This window comes from Cervus canadensis, chromosome 5 (assembly GCF_019320065.1).
Source record: "Cervus canadensis isolate Bull #8, Minnesota chromosome 5, ASM1932006v1, whole genome shotgun sequence".
Lineage (NCBI taxonomy): Eukaryota > Metazoa > Chordata > Mammalia > Artiodactyla > Cervidae > Cervus > Cervus canadensis.
Window position 1 is genome coordinate 37,253,868 of NC_057390.1, and position 24,330 is coordinate 37,278,197.

At 45.6% G+C, this 24,330-nt stretch overlaps 1 protein-coding gene across 4 annotated transcripts in view; it reads left to right on the plus strand.

Annotated features, from left to right (window-relative positions):
• Positions 1-1,016: 1,016 nt before the first annotated feature.
• The window catches only part of CCDC85A (coiled-coil domain containing 85A), a 208,148-nt gene continuing 184,834 nt past the window's right edge, over positions 1,017-24,330 (plus strand). Inside the window, exons 1-2 of one of the 4 annotated variants that reach the window (XM_043468613.1) lie at positions 1,017-2,083; positions 9,824-10,775. In XM_043468613.1, the coding sequence (XP_043324548.1) occupies positions 1,826-2,083; positions 9,824-10,775 (1,210 nt within the window). In that variant the 5' untranslated portion in view covers positions 1,017-1,825. The remainder of the gene's footprint in view (positions 2,084-9,823; positions 10,776-24,330) is intronic. The other 3 variants (XM_043468610.1, XM_043468612.1, XM_043468611.1) reach the window with 3 other exon arrangements.

Below are 24,330 nucleotides of genomic sequence, written 5' to 3' on the forward strand. Positions count from 1 at the left end.
GAAGGCTTTCTTATCTCTCCTTGCTATTCTTTGGAACTCAGCATTCAAATGGGTATATCTTTCCTTTTCTCCTTTGCTTTTGGCTTCTCTTGTTTTCACAGCTATTTTTAAGCCCTCCTCAGAGAGCCATTTTGCTTTTTTGTGTTCTTTTTTCTTGGGGATCATCTTGACCCCTGTCTCCTGTACAGTGTCACGAACCTCCATCCATAGTTCATCAGGCACTCTGTCTATCAGATCTAGTCCCTTAATATATTTCCCACTTCCACTGTATTACTGGAATCAAGTAAGAGATTTGATTATGAGAAGACTCTACACATGGACATCACCAGATGTTCAACTCCGAAATCAGATTGATTATATTCTTTGCGGTCAAAGATGGAAAAGCTCTATACAGTCAGTAAAAACAAGACCGGGAGCTGACTGTGGTTCAGATCATGAACTCCTTATTGTCAAATTCAGACTTAAATTGAAGAAAGTAGGGAAAACTAGTAGACCATTCAGCTATGACCTAAATCAAATCCCTCCCTAAGCAGGAGTTTTTATTTTTCCCTTAAGGCTTTGATGTTTTTCAAACAAAAATATAAAAGATCCAGAACCTCCCCTTAAGCTTCTTCACTAAGTAGTGGGTTTTTAGACAAGACAGAGGCCTGCTGTGGTGAGTGTGAGGGTGTGTGGTCCCTAAAGAGTACTGCCCAGAAGCCTCTTTTTCCCCTTCTTAGGGGGTTTTCTTACACGTTCCTTCCCCACAGCCCTCTGATGTCTTTGCCACCGACCTCTTCTTCCGTCCTCCAAATTATACTCAGACGGTTACCCTCATGTCGTCCTACCCATCTTTTCCTGAACCCCAATTTCTTCAAGTAGCTCTCATTTTGCTCACAGCTGTTTCCCCTCCCCGGTAACGAGCCTGGCAGGCAAGGGGCGGAGGGAGCAGTAACTTCGGTCACACGGTGGCGCCCGCGAGCCTCCCAAAGCCCGAGCGTCACGTCTGTCACACTTCTCCTCTCGCCCCGCCCGCGCCGGGGCGCAGGACGAGCCGCACCCCCGGCCTTCCCCGGCGGGACAGCGGAGAGCGTGCCTCGGCATCCCAGCAGGCAAGCGAACGGCTGCAGCTGCGTCCGGCCCGCGCGGGAGGTGCGGCCGGCTGCGGGCGGCCCTGGTTCCAGGCTCCTCCTCCTGCCGATCCAGCCTTTTCCCACCCAGCCTCCACCCCTCCTCGGCTCGGCGCTGCAAATCCTAGGCTTCCCTGGGAGCGGCGGCGGGAGCAGCGAAGGCTGTCGGAGGAGCGCAGCCGGCCGTCCGCACGGATCACCCGGGTAGCAGCGGCGACAGCGCTAGCTTAGCTCCGGAGGTGCCGCGGGGCCCAGCGCGCCCCTGCGAGGCTAGGAGGCGGGGGCTGCAGCTGAGCAAGGGGGAAGAAAGTGAGCGTGTGTGCGTTGTGTGCGTGCGAGAGTGTAGGGGGCGACAGGCTCGAATTAGGGCAGCAGAGAGGGCAGGGGAACCGGGGTGCGGCTCCCCAGTGTCTCCCCCAGCGGCACCCGCTTCCCGGCGCCCCTCACCATGGACCTGCGCGGAGTCGGGATGTGCCTTGGCCGCAGCGCGCGGGTGGCTGCCCGGCCCTGGGGGTGCGCCGGCGCGCGCGCGGAGATGGCGAGGTAGGATGGCCGTCCAGCGCGACCCCTGCCGCCCCAACCCAGCGGCCCCTGGGCGGTGCAGCTGACTCGCTGGAGCGCACAGGGGTGTGGGCGGAGGCGGCCCCGCAGCGCCCGCGTCTTCGGGAGTCGCTTTGCCTTTTCCACCCACTCGCACCTGCCACCGCGCGGATACCATGTCGAAAGCGGCTGGAGGCGCATCGGCGGCGGAAAGTTGTCCTCCAACCTCTGCCGGCCAGTCTGCGGCCGCCGCCGTGGAGGACCTGTCCAAAGTGTCGGACGAGGAGCTGCTGCAGTGGAGCAAGGAGGAGCTGATCCGCTGCCTGCGGCGCGCTGAGGCCGAGAAGGTGAGCGCGATGCTGGACCACAGCAACCTCATCCGGGAGGTCAACCGCCGCCTGCAGCTGCACCTCGGCGAGATTCGCGGGCTCAAGGTGAGCGCTGCGCTCGGCAGGGCGGGGAGCTGGGCACCCGGGGAGGTGGGGCCAGACCACTTTCCCTCCTCCCGTCAACAGGTAATGCTCCCCATTCTCCCTGTCTGCATCACCCGCTCCTCTTTCCGAGCCCTTTGGAAACTTTTCCAAACTTCGGAGACATTTGGTTCCCTCCTCTTCCCCATATGGGGCGCGCTAGCGTCGAGCTCGGTGGTCCTTCGTGGCCCCAGGAGCATGCTCCAGGGATGTCGGAAGGCTGGGAGGTCAGCGATAGGCAAGCGGAATTTTTAATTTCCCGGGAAACCTGGAAAATCGGTGCTTTGGGGAGCCGGGTTACAGCCAGGCAGGAAACAAAAACGAGCGAAGGGTTGAGTCCAGGGCGCCTTCGCTCTTGGGGATCAGGGGTACGATACGGTTGCTCTGGCGCCACGACTTCCCCATGGGGCATGAGGCGAAGAAAGGGACAGCGCTAGGGAGAGGGACTGACGGAGCGCCCAGGGTGAAGCCCGGCGCCATCCCTGGAGCTGGGCTATGTCTCATCTTGCAGAGATTTACCTCTGACTTCCCGTTCTGTTTTCTACCTGTTCCGATGCTTTCCTTCTCCTCGAGTTAGACTGGCATCATCTGGGGTTGCCCGACCGTACCATTTGCTCCCGATTTGATTATAAGTTCATCTAGCCTGGGGTGAAGGGCAGAGGGACTCAGTGCGAGAAGCACAGGGTTTTGAAATGGTACCTCAAGTGTCAGCCAATGATGCTTTTCCTTTCTTTGCTATTGGGGAAAGAAAAGAACAAAAGAAAAGCAAAACAGTAAAGCCCCCAATCCCCACTAAGTTTCTTTTCGCCTGGAAGCCTCTGAGTGTGCCTGCAGTGTGCCCGCCCCAGTGGCTGCCGCAGATGAGTGGTGGGGAACCGCCCTGCCCGTGTGTACCACAAACTTCCTTTCCTCACTGCTTGCGCTGGTGCCTCCTGGTATTCCTTCCTCTCATTGTTCTTCTTTTGTTTATAGGAAGCCAGACACAAACGAAATCTCTGAAGGAACCTGGGGAGCAAATCCCCGCAGGCACATGCTGTTCTTGTCCCCTTTCCACTCCCACCCCACTTCTCAGGCCCTAGATGCTAACCGAATTTCCTCAGCGGTCCAGTTCTAGGATTCTGGGGCAAAGGGGAGTGGGAAGGGCAGAAGGCAAGATGCTCACCTGGGTGCTGGGCCCACTCCGGGTGGAGTTGGCCCTGCCCTGAGGCTCCAGCTGACTGTCATATAGTGCCTAGAGTGGGTGCAGTTGGGGGAATCTCAGTTAGAAAAACCCTAAGGCTTAATCTCTCTTTTGGTTTGATTCATTCCTAATGGACTATTCATTAAGTACTAGACTCTTGGGGGATTAGAGGCAGGCCAGGGTAGTGGGGAGATCATCTCAGAGGTGGGTTTGCATCTACAGTAGAATCCTTATTTGGCCAGGTGGATGAGCTTGGGTAATTAATTTCACAGAGCTTCATTTTACTCATTAATAAAATGCAAATCATAGTAACCATTGCCTTGGGGGTTGTGACAATAAATTATAATGTAGGCAAAGGTTTAATTCTGGACTTGTCTACAAAAATGGTGGTTATTGTCATCAGGTGACGATGCATAAGTATGTATAGCCATGCATCTTCTGGATCAGTCCCAGTTTCCTAGGCAAAGCTGGACCCAAGTATAGTTCATCGTCCTCCAATTTAATCTTCTTCTATGGCTTGAACTATAATAGGACTTGAAAGAGTTTGTAATTAATTTCCTAGAGGTTTTGATAGTGTGGAGCATTGACATAAGTGCTTAGAAATACTTGAAAGTTCTTTTCGTTTGTGTGGACTGTGTGTAAGTCTATGTGTAAGTGGTGTGGGGAATGGGGGACCTGGTCTTGATTCCAGTAACCTCATTTAGAGGAATACCTATACGGCCAATTAAGAGCAGCTATTACACCCCAAGTAGTCTCCCTTGTGGCTGGAATTCGAGACCAGTCCACCAAGTTCAGAAATGACGGGAGCAGGTTACTATCTGACACAGCCTCTACTCCTCATCCCCATCATTCCTCCCCCCAGGGCTGTGGTAAAGCCCTGTCAAGGGGTCAGCCATCTTCCTTCCTTTCCTCATCTCAGCTCAGAGCTTCCATAGACACCATCCTGATCCATACATGTCATTGACTGAATAAGTAATAGTACATTTATTTTCATTTAATTGGAAGGAAGGGAATTTATTTTTTGCCCTCTGTTGGTTTGGGACTCTCAGCTGAAGACTATAAGTTTGGAGTAATTAAGGCCATAACACTTTGCTTCCTTTTTTTTAATGTCTCTTTCTGTGAGCTGCCTTTGAAATTGCATTTCAATATTTTGAAGGCTACTAGGTGGTACTGTGGCTGTGGACATGGGGAGATGGAAACATCATTCTCATCCTTTGAGGGGCCTATGACTCAGTCCAAGCACTCGCTTGGTGGTGCGGGGTGGAGCAGTAGAAAGTGAAAGGTTTTGGGCCCTGATGATTTGGGTAGCATAGGCAAATAGCTCACCTCTTTGAGCTTTTGTTTTTTTATCTGCTAAATGGGTATATTATTTCTGCATGAAGTTTGATGAAGATTAAATGATACACAGATGAAGAAACCCAGTGAGGTTCAATAGCTTTCTTAAGGTCACACAGATATGAAATGATCCAAGTAAGCTGATTTTTTTTCTTTTGACTGGTTGACATTCTCTGATGGGGATGCGTCTTCCTAAAAGGGGTTCGAGAAAGGAGATTCTGGTTAGGGTGCTGATGTTGAAAGGGATGAATTCCTGAGAACCACATTCCTGCTCTCTGAACATGTGCCAGCACTCACAGAGCTCTCTGGCCTAGAGTTTTGCCAGGGGAGGTTGGGGGCAACTGAATCTCTATGGATTTATCTGCAGCACATTAATTTTCCTCCTCGCTCTCCAACACACTAATTCCCCATCCTGCAATGATGGAAAAATAACGAAATAATTCTTTAACCTCAATTATAGTACTTGAGGTGTTTCCCTGATGGTGCAGTGGTAAAGAATCTACCTGCCAATGTAGAAGATGCAGGTTCAGTCGCTGAGTTGGGAAGATACCCTGGCAACCCACTCCAGTGTTCTTGCCTGGAAAATACCATGGACAGAGGAGTCTGGCGGGCTGCAGTTCATGGGGTCATAAGAAAGTCAGACAGGACCCAATGACTGAGCGCGCTCACACACACACGTAGTACTTGACAGTCCTATGTACGAAATTTGGGATGATGTGAATTTCAAGTGATTATACATTTAGTCTTTTTAAAAGCCTACTTTAGACAAATGGGTAACATCTAGTGGCCTGTTGCAATGTTAAAAAAACACTGTTTTGAAAAAGACAACCCAAGTCTTAAAGTGACAGATTTGGAAAAACTAGCTCACAAGGTTATTATCAAGCCCGTTGCTTAGCAATTCATTAGAAGGCAAAGGAAATAGCTAAAAATTGGAGAGTACATAATATTTGCAAGAGCCCAGGTGGTGCTAGTGGTAAAGAACCCACATGCCAATGCAGGAGACATAAGAGATGCAGGTTTGATACCTGGGTTGGGCAGATCCCCTGGAGGAGGGTATAGCAACCCACTCCAGTACTCTTGCCTGGAAAATCCCATGGACAGAGGAGCCTGGTAGGCTACAGTTCATGGGGTTGCAAAGAGTCGGGCATGACTGAAGCGACTTAGCATGCATGCAATGAAAAAAAGGAATAGTGAATAAATGAAAAAACGGGGATACTGATAAAACTGAATGAGGCAATACCAGTCCCTTCAACCTCAACTAGAATTCTGACACTTGAGCAACACAGGTTTGAATGGTTCAGGTCCATTTTTACAGGGATATTTTCACTAGTAAATACTGCAGGGGCTATGATGTGCCATTGGTTGAATCCATGATTGCGGATCTGGTGTGTATAGGGCCGACTATAGGTTGAATGGCTTTCAACTTGGCCAGATGTCAGCACCCCTAGCCCCCAGCTTGTTCAGGAGTCACATGTATATATTTCACACCATTTGGGAAGCAACCCATGGTGGCACAAGTCCTATTTACTTCCCAGTTCTGGAGGAAACAGGAATAGTTGTAGGATAGTCAAAAGGTAATATTTTCACATGGAGATTCAGATGAAGAAGAAGGTGACTCGAACTTTCTGTGAAATACCAGAATTAAGCTAAATGTGGAAGAATTTTTGAAGCTGAGAAAAGATTGATTTTGTTTAGCATTATTTTCTCAGAATATCCACAGCTTCTGATTTTCCATAAAGCACCCGTCTCAAGGGATAATTTATTCTCTTATTACTATAGGCTCCAACACAGCAGGAGCTAGCAGAAAACAATGAGAAGCCTTTTGTCAGTAGCTAGAGCTGTGTCTTGTTTGGATCACTTGCCTAGGGCTTTAAAGGGTTGGGCGCTCCATCAACACCTATTAAGCATTCACTGTGTGTAGTGCACCAAGTCAGATGAATCAAATATGCAAAGAAAGACATTGAAATGGATTCTTGCCCTCCAGAAGCCATCTACAATAGAAAAGAAAAAAAAATGATGCCCAATGAGTGCTCTAGGGAGTGTTTCTCACAGGCATTAAGCAGTGAGTAGAAATTTATCATTCATTCTTTCAGACCTGGTGCGCCTGCTTACCTGGTGCTCTTCTAGGGCTGGTGGAGTCTTAGAGCAAGCTCTCCTCTTAGGCGAATTCACAGACAGGACAAGGTCGTTTTTTCTAGTTGGAAAGGTAGGCCTAATCAGGGTTCCTAGTTAGCTGGTTCATAATTAGAGGGAGCTAAAGGACCCTTGTAGCCCAGTCGGTAAAGAATCTGCCTGCAGTGCAGGAATCCTGGGTTTGATCCCGGGTCGGGAAGATCCTCTGGAGAAGGAAATGGCAACCCACTCCAGTATTCTTGCCTGGGAAATCTCATGGACAGAAGAGCCTGGTGGGCTGCAGTCAATGGGGTTGCAAAGAGTCGGGCACGACTGGGCGACGAACACTTACTTACTTACTTACTTAAAGGTAGAAACGCAGGAGAAAGCCTCTCAGGCCTGGTCCAAGGGTTTCTTCATTTTCCCTGGCAAAGGGGAGGTGATGGAGGCAGGAGAGATGTCACCTGCAGGGAAAGTGTTTGAAGATCAGTTTGGCCAGGGAGAGCTTGAATTGGAATGAATGAGGGAAGCTAGGGGCTGGGGCAGATCAAGGCTGGGAGGCCTGGGGATGCTTTTGGAGACAGCAGGCCTGAGGTCAGAGGTGGCGCTGAGAAGCAGAAGAACTGGATGGGCATTAGAGAGAAGGAAACAGAGCCGTTGGTAAGGCCAGGAGTTAGAATCAAGTTGAAAACTAAGCTGCACTGATCCTCTTTCTCCACAGGCCTTGAGACTCACTCCTGCCTTAGGCCTTATGACTGCCGGGGGGTGCCAGGCATGGTTGGCAGATGTTTTATGGTTTACTTTCTAGTCAGTATCAAGGAAAGTGTTGGAATCAGTCTGAGTTTGAGAGAATCAGGTCCCCTCTCCGAGTGCCTCTAGTTCTGGGTTGTCTGACAGTCACAAGACCAGAGGTTTTCAGGCTTTGTGAAGCAAGGGAAATCTTAGGCAGCTGCCTAAGAGATGGTGCTGCAAGAAACAGCTACCCCTTTAACTATGTGTGAATGGAGACTAAATGGGGATTTCACAATTAATTCTGAATGCCTTGATTTCAGGTATCCACAGTGGGGGTGCTGTGTGTGGGATACACAGAGGTGAAAGGAATAGATGGGTCTCCATTCTCATGACTTTGGTCCTGTGAAGGAGACCTGACCAATAGTTACACTCAACCATATGTGATTAGAAGTTGTAAAAAGCCCAACAGAGGGAATGCTGAAGGGGTCCAGCACAGAAGAGGACTTCCTTTAGATTAGTGGTCCGGGATGGCTTCTATGGGGAAGTGTCATAAAGGCTGTGTAGAGGCTGGGAAGCATCTGAATGAAAGGGGGATGGGCTCGTCCCTTGGGCCTGAGACCAACCAGCATGGGTGGGGCTCAGCGCATGATGGGGAGGAATGGTCTCACTTTGTCCACTGCCTCCGTGGGTAGTAGCTGCCAGCATCTCCCTCTGCCTGGACTTACCATGTAGCCTGCTAGCTGGTCTTCCAGCTTTCACCTTATCCTGTCTCCCTCACTTCAAGTCACTCCCTCCTTCTACCCCCCAGCAAACTCTTTTCTGCACACAACACTGGTGATTCTTTATAGAACGAATCACATCATGTCAGTCCTCTAGCCTCAGCTCTTCAACAGTTCAGAATTTTCCTGTGGCTGCTGTGGCCCACATTCCCTAGCCCTGGCACCCACCCACTTGGACCTCGCCTCCCAGACCGCCTTCCTCACTCTGCCCCTCTTGCTCATTCCGCTTTAGGTCTGCTGACCTTGCTGCAGCTTGAGCCACACTTGTCTCAGGGCTTTTACACTGGACTTTCTCTCTTTCAACAAATGTTTGCTCCTTGATTTCACCCAGGTCTTTGCTCAGATGTTTTCCTTCTCTGCAGAGGTGCCTTCTCTTTATAGATAGTATTTTTTCACCTGCTTTAGTCTTTTTCCCAGCACTTTTTACTATATGACGTTACGTTCTGTAATTTTTGCTAGTCTTTCCCACCAAAATGAAAGCCATAGGAAGGTCGAGGTCCTTCAAGGTCAAGGTCCACAGTCAATGTCCTTGCTGTGCCCACTGATCTCTCCCTAGCACCTGGACTAAGACCTTGCACATAATAGATGTTTACTAAATATTCATGAAGGAATCACCATTCATGCTGGAGAAGTAGGGCAGTTAAGAGGACTGGGAGCCTTTTGAGACTTACAGGATTTTGCACTTTATCCTAAGGGTAGTGAGACCCTTTTAAGGGTTTGAAGCATGGAGGTGACAAGGTAAATTTCAGAGGTAGAGTTCAGGAGATGTGTTTGGCTTGCAAATGGGAGGTGAGGGAGAAGGAGGTGCCAGGCACAACTACAGATTTTTATGAAGAGAAACAGGATGGGTGGAGGTGGCGTGTGCTGAGAGGTGTGATTTGGGGTGGGGAGTCTGAATATAACACAAGAGCTTGAATTTCCATGAGATGTGTGGGAGACCTTTCAGGGCTGGGGGTGGCAATAAGGGGCTGGATGTGCAGGACTGAAGCACCACCAGAGGGCAATTATGCTGCTCCCTAGAGAGGGATGGGGCAGCGCATCCCATGTCACGGGCTGAACACCAAGGCTGTGTTTCTTATTTGCAGTGGTGAAAAGTCTGTTGCTTCAGAGCTTTTAAGTCTTTCACAGGTCACAAGCAGCCATCTTTCTTCCTTGAAGGTGAGGCAGGGACCCTTGTCTTTTTTCTTTTTTTTTTTGCCGATTTCCTGTTAATGAACTGGCTGCTCCCTGAAGACTGACTGGATGACCTTGGACAGGTGAAGCTTTTCGAGGTCCAGTTTCCCATTCTGTAAAAGACCCATGATAACCATTATCCCCTGAGGGTTTGGTGAGAAGTAGATGAGATAATGCAAGTAAAGCAGGGGGCAGGGAGCATAATCAATATCCATTATTTTTATTTTTACGGATAGCTAGGCATCTTTAGCTTCTGCTCACCTTCTCTCTTCCTCCCCTAACATCACAGAGAATTCACCCATTCCTGACTCCCAGCTCCCAGGAAGTGTGAGCCCGGTGCCCCGGCCCATACAAGATCATACCTCCCTTGAATGGCTGTGTGTCTCTTTTCAGGATATTAACCAGAAACTCCAGGAGGACAACCAGGAACTGAGGGACCTCTGCTGTTTCCTGGATGATGACCGGCAGAAGGGCAAGAGGGTGTCCCGGGAGTGGCAGAGACTGGGCCGGTACACGGCGGGGGTGATGCACAAGGAGGTGGCCTTATACCTGCAGAAGCTGAAGGAGCTGGAGGTGAAGCAGGAGGAGGTGGTGAAAGAGAACATGGAGCTCAAGGAGTTGTGTGTGCTGCTGGACGAGGAGAAGGGCACGGGCTGCGCGGGCAGCCGCTGCTCCATCGACAGCCAGGCCAGCCTGTGCCAGCTCTCCGCCGCCACGGCACCCTACGTGCGGGACGTGGGCGACGGCAGCAGCACTTCCAGCACGGGCAGCACTGACAGCCCGGACCACAAGCACCACGCGGGCGGCGGCAGCCCCGAGCACCTGCAGAAAGCCAGGCCGGAGGGCAGCCCGGAGCACGCCAAGCACGGGAGCGCCAGCCCGGAGCATCTGCAGAAAGCCAGGGCCTCCGGGACCCCAGATCACCCCAAAGCGCTCAAAGGCCCCAGCCCCGAGCACCACAAACCCTTGTGCAAGGGCAGTCCAGAACAGCAGAGGCACCCACACGCAGGGAACAGCCCGGAAACGCTGCCCAAGCACGTGCTGAGCGGGAGCCCCGAACACTTCCAGAAGCACAGGCCCGGGGGCAGCCCCGAGCACCCCAGGCACAGCGGAGGAAGCCCCGAGCATCTGCAGAAACACGCCCTTGGTGGGAGCCTGGAGCACCTCCCCAGGGTCAGGGGCACCAGCCCCGAGCACCTCAAACAGCATTTCGGGGGGAGCCCTGATCACAAACACGTGGGTGGAGGCGGCGGCAGCGGCAGCAGCAGCAGGGAGGGCACCCTCCGAAGGCAGGCCCAAGAGGATGTGTCAGCCCATCACCGGAATGTCTACAGTGGCATGAACGGTGGGTCAGTACGTGCTGCGGAACTGGGGCAACTCTGTAGACAGTTAAGGTGATGAAGGGCTTGCCAGCCACGTAAGAAAGTGTGGGTGCCAGCAGGCGCTGGCCTGGAGGTGGGTGGGGAAGGGCAGCATACTTTTGCCCCCAAATTATGATGCGTGTTACTCCCCCTCCATTTGTCCTAGTTTTATGCATTTATCAGGTAGCCTGGAGAATATTGGGGAGGAGGGGGCAGGGGAAGGAGAGGAATAATAATTCTGTGGGACCCTGAATAGTCAGGGTGAGATTTTGGTCACTGAAGATAAAAATAGAACCAATCTAAGATTGCTCTATCTTGAACATTTTCCTAGTTGTGTGTAGTTTCCTACAGGGCTCTGCTGAAACAGGTGACCAAAGGTTTCTGAATCCAGTTAACAGCTTATGTGCAGGAAGAAATAAGTATTTATTATGAGAAACAATAACACTAAAAAAGAACTAGGGCATCCTTAAATGGCTTGAAACTGGGTTGCCACTGCCTGTAAACATGCCTTACTTTACCTTGAGGATGTTTTGCATTGTGTTGGGGACTTCAACAGGAATCTGTGACTTTTCTTTCCATCTGGAGTGCATCAAATGATTTCCTTCCCAGTTCAGTCAAAACCCACCCAATCCTCTCATAAAAGTCCCTCAAAGGTATTCTGAGTAGCATACTCTTTTACATTGCGAGTCATCTTTCTGGTTGTTTAAATGTTCCCTTTAAAATGTACAGATGTGTTTGAACATTCCTTTGCTTTCCAAAGCATTAACAGCCACTACATTTGCTGAAGCAGCCCTAAACCTGACTCCAAACCTTTTGGAAGAGGTTTAATTTTCTGCATCTTGGTTCTGAAACCACTTTGAACGTGAGAGAAAATAGTTTTCTGTTTTTTTAAAAAAAAATTCTCACAGTTCTTTTATGTAACATGTGGCCGAGTTAGAACTAAAATGACTGGCTTTATGAAGTGGAGTTTTTGCATCCAAAAATTTTCAGTATCTGAGGTTTTTCACTTTATCTGAAAGCTGCCCCAGAGTCTGTGTGAAGTCAATTCTGAGCAGTGGTCGAGGCCACCAATTTTAGCAGTGACACAAAGAGGTAAAATTTCAATATTATACTTGGGGATTTACCTGTTGGATTTCATTTCATCCTAATCTTATAGTGCTGAAAATTGACTCCTGAAGCTTGGCTTCTAATACATCCAATATTTTAAGCACAGATTTGGAACTGGAAAGAGCAGGAAAGGGCAGATGCTGTTGCTTTCTCAGTTGTGTGTGCTGGGAGGTGGAAGCCAGAAGAAGCTAATTCACTGTTGTGTTGAGGCCACCGCCTGGCTGGTGGGGGCTTTTACTTTGCTGATTGCACCCTCGCTTTCGCTTGCTCTTGCTCGGGAGGTGGAGGAGCAGCCTGATGGCAGGGCAGCCTCAGCTCTGCAGTTCTCACAAGAGATGAAAGTCTCTTAAAAAGATATTTTAGTTGTGTTGCTATCAGAGGATGTATGTATCATCAGCTATGAAACTTGACTTCGGGGGTAATGGATTAACGGGAAGATAAAGTTGATGACTTTTCTATTTCTTGATTATTTTTTAACTAGCATGAATAGTAAATGTACACACTATTTTGAGGAAATTTTGTGTCTTGAACCAAAATAAAGATTACTTAAGGGCAGGTGGTTCACTTGCAAAACAATTATTCTTGCAAAAGGACTTATTTAAATAAAGAACATCTCTAAGTAATGTACGATTTAACTTACCAGAAGGGATTTTAGGTGCAATTTTTAAGCAATTTGTGCTAAGTAAGGTCTGTCTCTAGATTGAGAGGACATTACATCATGGAATCTTATTGCCTGAGTTCAGACTAATTTCACAGGAAAATTTTTTTTTTTAAATTTTTTAATTTAAAGATTTGATGTAACATAGATGTATTCTTTAGAATGAAACCATAGTTTCTTGTTTACTTCAAGTTTTCCCTTTCAAAAGTGACAAATCTTCTGCAGTTGATATCCTCACCAAAGTGTATTTGTAGTCTATTTGCATTGCATTTTTATTTCAGTAATTAATTGGAAAATGAAGAGGCACGATGAGATGTTTATGGATCATCAGCCTGGAAACTTGGGCACTGGTAGCTTGTGTTTAGCCTGCTGTTACAAATTAATTTTTTATATGGATGGTAAGACATGACTTTTCAAATTTTTAAATCCCCACACACTTTGGTTGAATTACTGGCTTATAAACAGATAGGAATCAGCAGCGAGGTAAATCCCAAATTGCAAATTTGCTGAGTCATTTACAGAGTCCTTCCGTGTGGGGTTGGAGTGATGGGTGTTTTGGATGAGCACTTAAATGTTTTTGCTTGAACACAAAGCAGGTGAAAATTGTGAGGGAATCATTTTGTGTGATTTGGGAGGTGTAGCAGCATTCCCGACTTACTGGTCTACTGGTAAGCCACCCCCAGTGGTGATGATTGTATCTCCAGACGACGGTCAGAGGTTCCTGGGGTAGCGAGACAGCAAGATTGCCCCTGGTTCAAAATCACTGCTTTCGAGCAGCGCTTTTTAGTTTGGCTGCAGGTTAAAATCACTGGACTGACTTTGTAAAAACACTGGTGCATGGACCCCACATTCTGATGAACATTGATTTTTTTCTGGCACTGTGCTGTGGGCACATTGTAAAAAAGAACCCTTCAGGTGATTCTAATAAGCAGACCAGGTGGAAGCCCCTAGTCAAGGTGCGTGGTTGTTGGATAAAATAGGTTGGTGTGAGTGAAGCTCTTAAACACCTAGGCAGCCTGGGAAGAAGGAAGTTCTTTCCTTTGCTGACCTCCAGAACTGAGAGGACTGATCGCAGCAGGTACTGAAAAATTGCACCCCTCACAACCCCAGCCCAAGGCTATCTTTGGGGGTGTGGGTTGAAAATTTGAGTTTTTGGTGGGTGGGATTATTAGGTTAATTTGGGGAAACTGACATATGAATCATTTAAGGCTACTTTTTAAAGCCTTCACGTCGAGATAAAGAAGCATGGGGGTTTCTAACTTATTTCCAGTGCATGTAGATCACATGGCATCTGCCATCCTAATGGCTTTTTCCCACAAGAGAACCCCACATTTCAGATCTCTCAGTTTATAGGTTTTACCTTGAGTTTTAAGATTGCTTCTAATTCTCTGTTGAGGTTACTAATGAGTAGATGAAAGATGCTGATAACACAAAAATGGCCTTGTCTGTTAGGAGTGAGATAACCTGTGTGTGGGAGAGCCCAGCACTGAGTCCAATAGTGGTACATTACAGCATGAGTGATCGCTCTCATCAATCTTTTATTTTTGCTTAGAAAAAGTCAGACCATCACTTATGAATGCATTTGGACAACAGAAATTGACTGTCTCTTGGGAGAAAAATGTCAGCAGTTACAGAAATACTACAGAACTGATTTTTAACTGAGGTTCTCTGAGTATATTTTCTATTGTGTGAGCTGACACAGAGACGGTTAAAGGCCTTGATAATAGTTTTTGATCTTCAAGCTTCAGTATGGTAATTTGGTAGCCTTATATACACTTTGATAGAACATCAATTTTAAGACTTTTTGAAAAATATAATCGATTATACTCTACCTGTTTATTCAAAGCCTGTTGCATTTATCATAAGAATAAATTTGATTTAATGACATAGAATGCTTAATATTGGAAATATAGTTTAAGATATTGCAAACTATCTGAGGGGCAAACTATTATTAGAAAACCTAAATGGCTTACAGAGGTAATTTCTGGTAGAATGTAAGGTTTTCAGCTGCACTGGCAATAATAGCACAAAGCTATAAACATTCTTGAAATCTTGGGGACCATTTTAATCTTCTAAGGAGATTATCTGTATCATCTATATGCTCTGTGTGTTTGTGTTTATATATATATATATTTCAGTAACTTTAATATTATGTTTAAATAATGCCAGCCATTCAGCTGATTGATTCTGCTTAGCAAACATCTTTAAATGCATTGGGGTTCAGTCACATAAGCTGTGAAGCTGAAGATGAATTACTTTCAGCTGATCATGGTTGTGCTCTTTAGACCTAGTTGAAATCAATTAAACATTTGTAGTTTGGGGTCCATTGCAACTTTTCAGAAGATACGCACAGTAGGAAAATACCCTTGAGTTAGTAATGCTTTCATCTTTTTAACTGAAATGATTCAGAAAAAGCCTAACTTACAACAAAATTACGGTGACTATTCCATTTCATCCGAGAAGTCATTTTCACAAGTGTCAAATGAATAAGACAGAGTGATTGCTATAAGGCTCTACATTTACTCATAGTAATGATAGATTATTCTGGAGACGTCAGTGTGGGGATCATATTAGTTAAGCTCCACTGCTCAAAAGTAAGAATGTGAAGCCAAACCTTGCAAAAACTGAAAGAAAAGTTTTGCTTGTGTAGCACCATTGGGCTAGTGTGTGATGAAGTCTCCTGGAGGAGGGCACGGGGACCCACTCCAGTATTCTTGCCTGGAGAATCTCATGGACTGAGGAGCCTGTGTGTCTCCAGAGGTGGCCACAGTCCACAGGGTCAAAGAGGCATGACTGAAGTGACTTAGCATGTACACATGTGCTGAAGTCTATGCCCCTAGACTCTGAAATGTCTCATTTTAGCCACTTCTGATATTTAGAAACTCTGAAGCTAGATAGAGCTGTGAGTCCCTATGTTAGATGGTTCTTCTTTATTTTTTTTTTTCCAATATCGACTTTTAATAGATTTTCAGTCACTCTAGTACCAGCATGGTGTCAGCAGTATTCCTTGCTGCCCTTACCTGGCCTGATTTTAACTCATTTCCTCACTGTTTCTAAATTCTTCTCTGCTCTAATGGTTGTCATACCTTGGGAAAATGGATAACCACACTGATTAGAAAGAACTGTGTTGATCTGGTCACTTACAAGAGTAAGTGACCTTGAAGTATCCTTTTGTGAGTAAAGTGCATGGACTTTAGTGAATGATCCATGTGTCATGCATTTATCAGTTATTTGGGCTGAAAAAGTTTGTTTTTGCTTGTTTTCTGGGTCTTGACTGTGTTTCAGATAATTGAAGTGTTTCTGTAATACAGGGGTCCCCCTACCTTTCAAAAATTTGCTCTACTGAAGACCTACCTTAGTACCTGTTTTTGCTAACCTAAAGAAATCTAAAGAGGATATTCAATTTTATGGAAAAGTGAAAAGCAAAAATAGCTTTCAGGGTTGGTTTGGCAGTGAGCCTCTGGAGAGGCAGTGGGTACCCCAAGTGGTGAGGGTGGCAGCGCCAAGCTCCTTCCCCGGGAAGCATACTCAGCATCAGGCCACCGTAGCTTTTCACTGTGTCTGTGAGCATCTGTGCTTTATCTCCATTTGCTTTGTGCATCTGTTAGCAAGATGTGTCTGAGGTAATTGCTGCTTCACTTTACGCTATTTCAGCTTACACACAGTTTCATAGGAGCACTCATTTTTCCTGATAGCAGGAGAACCTGTTAGCAACTCAGCAATTTTTGCTCCTTGGGTACTACAGAACAACCAGGTTGCTCTTAATACTACTTTAATGCATAGTGTTTATGACAAGCTTTGTGAACATTTGAAGAAAAACACTTATTTTGAACTCAATCCTGGGAAATATTAAAAGTTTCATTTTATGAAATGGGCTGATTCTTCAAGAGTTCTAAGAAATTTGTGATTCAACATCAAGAGTAGACCATGGGACACTTGAGAAATCAGATGTGTGAAATCTCAGCTCTAATTTCTGTCTCTAATCTGCAAAAGAGTGAGGTTCAAGTTACTGCTGCTCCTGACATAAATTGCCTTCTCTTTAAGAGTGCCATTTGAGAGTTTCCAATAGAAAGAGTGGCTGCTCTTTCAGAGAGGGGAGATCCTTGAGCAGCAGAGTGGCAGAAGAGGTGTTTAGAGAAAAGAGCAGAAGAATAGCAGCTTGATTCATTGTCCTTATAAAGGCAATACTGGTTTGTCTTCCTTAAGAAAAGACAGTGGCTAAGTCATTCACACCATTGAGTTGTTTACAGTTTTCATGTCGCAGAGAGTTAAATGTATTATAGTGCTAACATACTTGAATCATTATGGAAGTGTGCACAAAGTCTTGGGAGTTCATCTTGGCCCTGGTTTGAAATTAGGCACACATTCAATTATAAATAGATGAAAGTATGGGGAGTGATATTTTTTAGTTTTTTCCTTCTTCAGATCCTAGTTTTTTAGGCCTCCCGTGGGCTTTTCTATGAGACAGGATATGTAAAGGAGAAAGGCTGGGTTTGATGATTGCTCTAAGTTTATGTTTCAGTTATTTGCTTTTCTCTCTCATGTGCACAGTCTTGAGTGTTCTTCTATGCATTTTTCATCAAATATTAAATGTTTTGAATTTGAAAATACTGAATGACTCCTTCCATTTTCAGCTACATAAAAGAAAGTGACTACTTACATTTAAAAATCTCACAGACAAGATAATTATATCACCATTTTTGCTTGCTCTCATGGTTGAGGGATAGAATGTTTTGGTTACCTTTTGATGACCAACATTTTGAAGATGGTCTCTGATTCCTGAGTTGGTTTCTCTAGTCAGACATGTTCATTGCTATGTTAAACTCAGAATTTTGTCTTCTAGTCTTGATTATAAAGGAAACTGAAAGGCCCTCTCATCTTTTTTCCAATTATTGAGGGGGGCATCTTTTGGCTTTTAGGGGTGACCTTGATTTGGCTGATGTGCAGCTGCAGCTTCCTGAGTGTCCATAACTGCCTCTTATCTTAGAAATGTAAGTGTGAATTGCATTTGGGAGCATAAATACACGTGTTTGTACGTGTTTATTTGGTTAATCGAGAATGTCTATTTCACCGCTAAACAATTAGGACACTCTCTGATAACATTTGGAGCTGTAAGTTCAGTTCAGTTGCTCAGTCATGTCTGATTCTTTGCAGCCCCATGGACTGCAGCACACTACCAGGCTTCCCTGTCCATCACCAACTCCTGGAGCTTGCTCAAACTCATGTCCATCGAGTCCATTGAGCTCCGACTTGATGGAGATGTAAGGTCCTCTCCATTTCACGCACTTCTGATTGAGAAAATTGACTTTCAGAGATGTTCAGTGAGTTGTCCAAGGCCAATTGCCAGTTAGTAGAGAACTAGAATCCTGTGTACTCCAGGGCAAAGCATCACTTTTATAAAGATATTTAATCTTCCAGACTTTGAAGATGCTTGGTATAGGGGTAGTGTTAACAAAGATGCTAAATGGAATAGGAGACCAGTCTTCCTGTATTCCTGTTGGAAATTCCAGAAAACCAGAGAATTGCAATGATGAGTGAGACGGGGGGATGTCAGTAGACTTGGGCCTAGAGAAGTTACAGAGGAGACCTGGAGATGCAGGAGGGAAGCTGGGATCGGTTGCCCCTGATTCAGTTAGATGGGGTGAACTGTTCCCAGCTGGGTGAACAAGTCTTGAAATGCATCCCTAGTAGAAGGAATATTCCTGCTCTTTGCTTGAGAGACCAACAGCCTTCTTACTCTTCTTCCTCACACATGGACTCATCCCACCCCAGGACCACGTTCCTCCAGATCAGTAGTCTTGTGAAGATGGGCTGACGTTAGTCCTGTCCTCACACATCTGATTGTCTTCACAGCCAAAGGGCTTTGGAGAAGTGTCAGCTTCTGGACCACAAGAAACAGAAGGAAAGACCAGGAGCAAGGGGTTGCACCAGATGGCAACACCAACTGCTCTCAAGGAATTGTGTTTCTAATAACTCTGCTTACTGCAAACAAAACTAATTAAGCCCGTTTTTCTGATTTATGCTACTGTCGGCAGAAGTAAAGTACACTTTCATTACACTTTTGATGTCATTTAAAAGGTCAGAATATCTGAGTTGCAAATTTCTGTTCCAAGCAGCCGGGTCTGTTGAACTACTCTTGAGAATTCAAATTAACTATGCTTGTTAATTCAGCATCTCTTCAATTTTCCTAAACAGCAAGTGCCAGTTCACCTATTCACCTAAACAGTGTAATATAACCCTGAAAAACAAGTCACTTAGTCGTATCTGTAGGTGATGGATTCCAAGTGACTCAAAGGAAAGTGATGTAAGAGTCAACTTACAGGAAAGAAGGGGAGAGAGTGAAATTACTGGACAAAGGCTGAGTGAGCGGGGTGCCTTGAGGAATGTCAAAAGATCTACCTATTTGTGGTGCCCCTTGTTGCTAATAGGCAGCAGTCTTATGTGATTGGCCAGGTCAGCTGCCTCATTGTTATAGGACCCAACCAGAATTGACCTGGTTATGGAGCTATATGGCAGGGCAGGGGGACTGGCTGAATTTAGCCATTTATTGTGTATACAAGGCACTTTGGAACAGAATACATTTATGATTATGATCAATTAGAGGTCTAGAAATAAACATTATTCAGGTGGTTTGTCCTAAATAGCTTTCTCAGTGTAGTGATTTTCATGAGAAACTGTTAGGAATCAAGGAACAGGCTTGAAAATTGCTTGATTTTGTAGTGTCCCTTTAGCCCTTAAATGGAGAGCAATACTTAGTCCTTCTTACTCTTACACTATATGCCATATGGTTTTCACCCTAAACTACTTTTGACTTTTTCCTGTTGTAATCTCAGAATTGTCCACTTTGGGTTTTATTGGCCTAGAACATAAATCTGTGATGGAAACATTGTTCTTGCTAGAGTCTGAATAGCCATGTATACAGTAGGCATTTATTTAAAAAAGAGAGCTAGGTTACTACTATTATACCTATTGACAAAACATAACTAGTTATTTTTACATTTGTAGGTATAGGTGGAATTTCACATTTTAAAGGAATATGTAGATGAGTTCAATTGCACAGTCGTGTCTGACTCTTTGCAACCTCATGGACTGCAGCATGCCAGGCCTCTCTGTCCATCACCAATTCCCAGAGTTTACCCAAACTCATGTCCACTGAGTCGGTGATGCCATCCAACCATCTCATCCTCTGTTGTCCTCTTCTCCTCCCGCCTTCAATTTTTCCCAGCATCAGGGTCTTTTCAAATGAGTCAGTTCTTCAAATCAGGTAGCCAAAGTATTGGAGTTTCAGCTTCAACATCAGTCCTTCCAATGAATATTCAGGGCTGGATTTCCTTTAGGATGGACTGGTTGGATCTCTTTGCTGTCCAAGGGACTCTCAAGAGTCTTTTCCAATACCACAGTTCAAAACTGTCAATTCTTCAGCGCTCAGCTTTTTTTATAGTCCAACTCTCATATCCATACATGACTACTGGAAAAACCATATCTTTGACTAGATTGACCTTTTTTGGCAAAATAATGTCTCTGCTTTTTAATATGCTGTCTAGGTCGGTCATAACTCTTCTTCCAAGGAGCAAGCGTCTTTTAATTTCATGGCTGCAGTTAACATCTGCAGTGATTTTTGGAGCCTCCCAAAATAAAGTCTGTCACTGTTTCCACTGTTTCCCCATCTATTTGCCATGAGGTGATGGGACCAGATGACATGATCTTAGTTTTCTGAATGTTGAGCTTTACGCCAACTTTTTCACTCTCCTCTTTCACTTTCATCAAGAGGCTCTTTAGTTCTTCACTTTCTGCCAGAAGGGTGGTGTCATCTGCATATCTGAGGTTATTGCTATTTCTCCTGGCAATCTTGATTCCAGTTTGTGCTTTATCCAGTCCAGCATTTCTCATGATATACTCTGCATATAAGTTAAATAAGGGTGACGATATATAGCCTTGACGTACACCTTTCCCAATTTGGAACCAGTCTGTTGTTCCATGTCCAGTTCTAACTTGCTTCTTGGCCAGCATACAGATTTCTCAGGAGGCAGGTCAGGTGATCTGGTATTCCCATCTCTTTCAGAATTTTCTACAGTTTATTATGATCCACACAGTCAAAGGCTTTGGCATAATCAGTAAAGCAGAAACAGATTTTTTCTGGAACTCCCTTGCTTTTTCGATGATCCAGCAGATGTTGGCAATTTGATCTCTGGTTCCTCTTCCTTTTTAAAACCAGCTTGAACATCTGGAAGTTCATAGTTCATGTATTGCTGAAGCCTGGCTTGGAGAATTTTGAGCATTGCTTTACCAGCGTGTGAGATGAGTGCAATTGTGTGGTAGTTTGAGCATTCTTTGGGATTGGAATGAAAACTGACCTTTTCCAATCCTGTGGCCACTGCTGAGTTTTCCAAATTTGCTGGCATATTGAGTGCAGCACTTTCACAGCCTCATCTTTTAGAATTTGAAATAGCTCAACTGGAATTCCATTACTTCCACTAGCTTTGTTCATAGTGATGCTTCCTAAGGCCTACTTGACTTCACATTCCAGGATGTCTGGCTCTAGTTGAGTGATCACACCATCTGGGTGATCATCTGGGTCATGAAGATCTTTTTTGTACAGTTATTCTGTGTATGCTTGCCACCCCTTCTTAATATCTTCTGCTTCTGTTTGGCCCATACCATTTCTGTCCTTTATTGTGCCCATCTTTGCATGAAAGGTTCCCTTGGTATCTCTAAGTTTCTTGAAGAGATCCATACTCTATTAGCCTTTGCCCTGCTTTATTCTGTATACCTAGGCCAAATTTGCCTGTCACTCTGCATATCTCTTGACTTCCTACTTTTGCATTCCAGTCCTTTATAATGAAAAGGACATCTTTTTTGGGTGTTAGTTCTAGAAGGTCTTGTAGGTCTTCATAGAACGTTTCAACTTAAGCTTCTTCAGCATTACTGGTTGGATCATAGACTTGGATTACCATGATATTGAATGGTTTGCCTTAGAAATGAACAGAGATCATTCTGTTTTTTAGATTGCATCCAAGTACTGCATTTTGGACTCTTTCGTTGACTTTGATGGCTACTCCATTTCTTCTAAGGGATTTTTGCCCACAGTAGTAGATATAATGGTCATCTGAGTTAAATTCACCCATTCCAGCCCATTTTAGTTAGCTGATTCCTAAAATGTCAATGTTCAGTCTTGCCGTCTCCTGTTTGACCACTTCCAATTTGCCTTGATTCATGGACCTAACATTCCAGGTTCCTGTGCAACATTGCTCTTTAGAGCATTGGGCTTTACTTCCATTACCAGTCACATCCACAACTGGGTGTTGTTTTTGCTTTGGTTCCATGTCTTCATTCTTTCTGGAGTTATTTCTCCACTGATCTCCAGTAGCATATTGTGCACAACTGACCTGAGGAGTTCACCTTTCATTGTCCTATCTTTTTGCCTTTTCATACTGTTCATGAGGTTCTCAAGGCAAGAATACTGAAATGATTTGCCATTCCCTTCTCCAGTGGACCACGTTTTGTCAGAACTCTCCACTATGACCCGTCCATCTTGGATGGCCCTACATGGCATGGCATGTGGTTTCACTGAGTTAGACAAGGCTGTGGTCCATGTAATCAGATTGGTTAGTTTTCTGTGATTGTGGTTTTCAGTTTGTCTGCCCTCTGATGGAGAAGGATAAGAGGCTTATGGAAGCTTTCTGATGGGAGAGACTGACTGAGGGGGAAAGTGGGTCTTGTTCTGATGGGCAGGGCCACGTGCAGTATATCTTTAATGCAAATTTCTGTTATTTGATCTGAGGCCAAACTCTGGTGGAGGTAATGAAAATAATGGTGGGTTCAAAAGTTCCCATGCACACACTGGTACCCTCAGTGTCCCCAGCCCTGCAGCAGGCCACTGCCAGCCCACACTGCCACTGGAGACTCATGAGCACGTCTGGGTCAGTCTCCTGAAGGGTCGCTGCTCCTTTCTCCTGGGTCCTGGTGCACATAAGGTTCTGTTTGTGCCCTCCCAGAGTCTGTTTCCCCAGCCCTGTGTAAATTCTGAAGGGGTTCTATGATTCTATGGTGGGGTTAATGGTCACCTCCTCCAAGAGGGCTTATGCCATACCGAGATTTGCTTCACTCAGAGCCCCTGCCCCTGCAGCAGTCCTCTGCTGACCCGTGCCTCTCAGGAGACACTCAAACACAGTTCTGTCTCGGTCTCTGTGGGGTCTCTGGGTCTTGGTGTGCATAATGTTTGAGACCTGATTGTCTCTGGCAGGTATAGGGTTTGATTCTAAACGTGATTTTGCCCCTCCTGCTGTCTTGCTGTGGCTTCTCCTTGCCCTTGGACGTGGGGTATCTCCTCAAAGTCGCTCCAGCGCCAAGCAGCGGAAGACAAGCGCCAAGCTCCTGTGCCTACCATCTTGCTGGGGCTTCTCTACCCTTGGGTGTGGGGTATCTCCTCACAGTTGTTCCAGCACCACGTGGCTCCAGCCATCCTTAAATTGGCATATGGCACACTAGCTTTATAACTTAAGAATAATGAAGCAGTCTTATAAACTTCCTTTAAGTGGTATTTATTTAAAACGTATTTCAAAACAGTTAAAAATTATTACATTTTTTCATGGAGTTAAAGTGTGATACCCTAACTTCATAAAAGGAGACTTGGGTATACAACTGGCTTTGCCACTTTCAACGTTGCACTTTGCTGTATGACCTTTAGGACACCACCCACTTCAGTGGGCACAATAATTTATCTCTCAGACAAGGGGCTTGGAATACATTTTTTCTAAGTCAGTAGTCTCAGAATTTGGATGTTATAGATGTATAAAACCTGAGAAAAAACCAAGAATTGCCAACTTTCTATGTTTGTTAGGTAAGGGCTACCGTAAAACAATCATCTATTAACACCATCTGTCACACAGAAGATCATTTGAACATTTAGAAACAAAAGATACTATTTGCTAAAGTGTAGTTTTTTCCCCTCACATTGTACTGATACATCTCTACTAAACTTTTTTTGGAAATAGTAACAACATATAGCCTGGCTTTCAGATTCCAGGATGCAATGTGAAGTGCATGTCTAGTGCCCAGCATGTTTGTGGACTTTATTTTTATCTTAGTCATCATAGAAAATCTAGTTTCAACAGCTTGACATGTTGATAAACACAGAACCCACAATGTTGATTTCACTTAGGCAGAGTCTAGGTGAACTGATGGAAGCCAGAAACTACAGCCCATGTACCACTTCCAGCTTCTTGCTCCTCCTCTTATAAGGACGGGAAGACATCAACTTGAGGGCCTGACCAGCTTGGACTGGGGGCTCCTCTCTCTGCGTGTGAGCCCACCTGCCTTCTTCCAGAGTTTGTGTTGCTGGCTCTGGGCTCCTCACAGAGCAGTGAGGATGTTACCCTTGAGGGCTTCTGTGCTCAGGTGGAAGGTTCACTGTGTCTGGCACCGCCTGAAAACTGTGGCACTAAGTCCTGCCCTGCATCTCTGCGCCTTGTCAGGAACTTGTGGGGTTTGCAGCATTCACCCAGCAATGTCCAAACAGACCCAGTCCCCTTTGGCATGGCGACAGTAATGATTGAATACCTCATGGGTGAACAGGGAGCTCTAGAGGCTATAGAGGAGATGTCTTGGGGTTTGTAGCATCCCAAGATGTAAGATTTCTTCTCTTCGGGTGGCCTCAGATGGTAGGCTGCAAATGGGTTGGCCATGGGTGAAAAATGCATTCTGGGTCAAGATTCTTATTTCCCTGTTGCTTAGTGGGACAGTGCTCTGGAAAATCAGAGTGGAGGAATTTACTT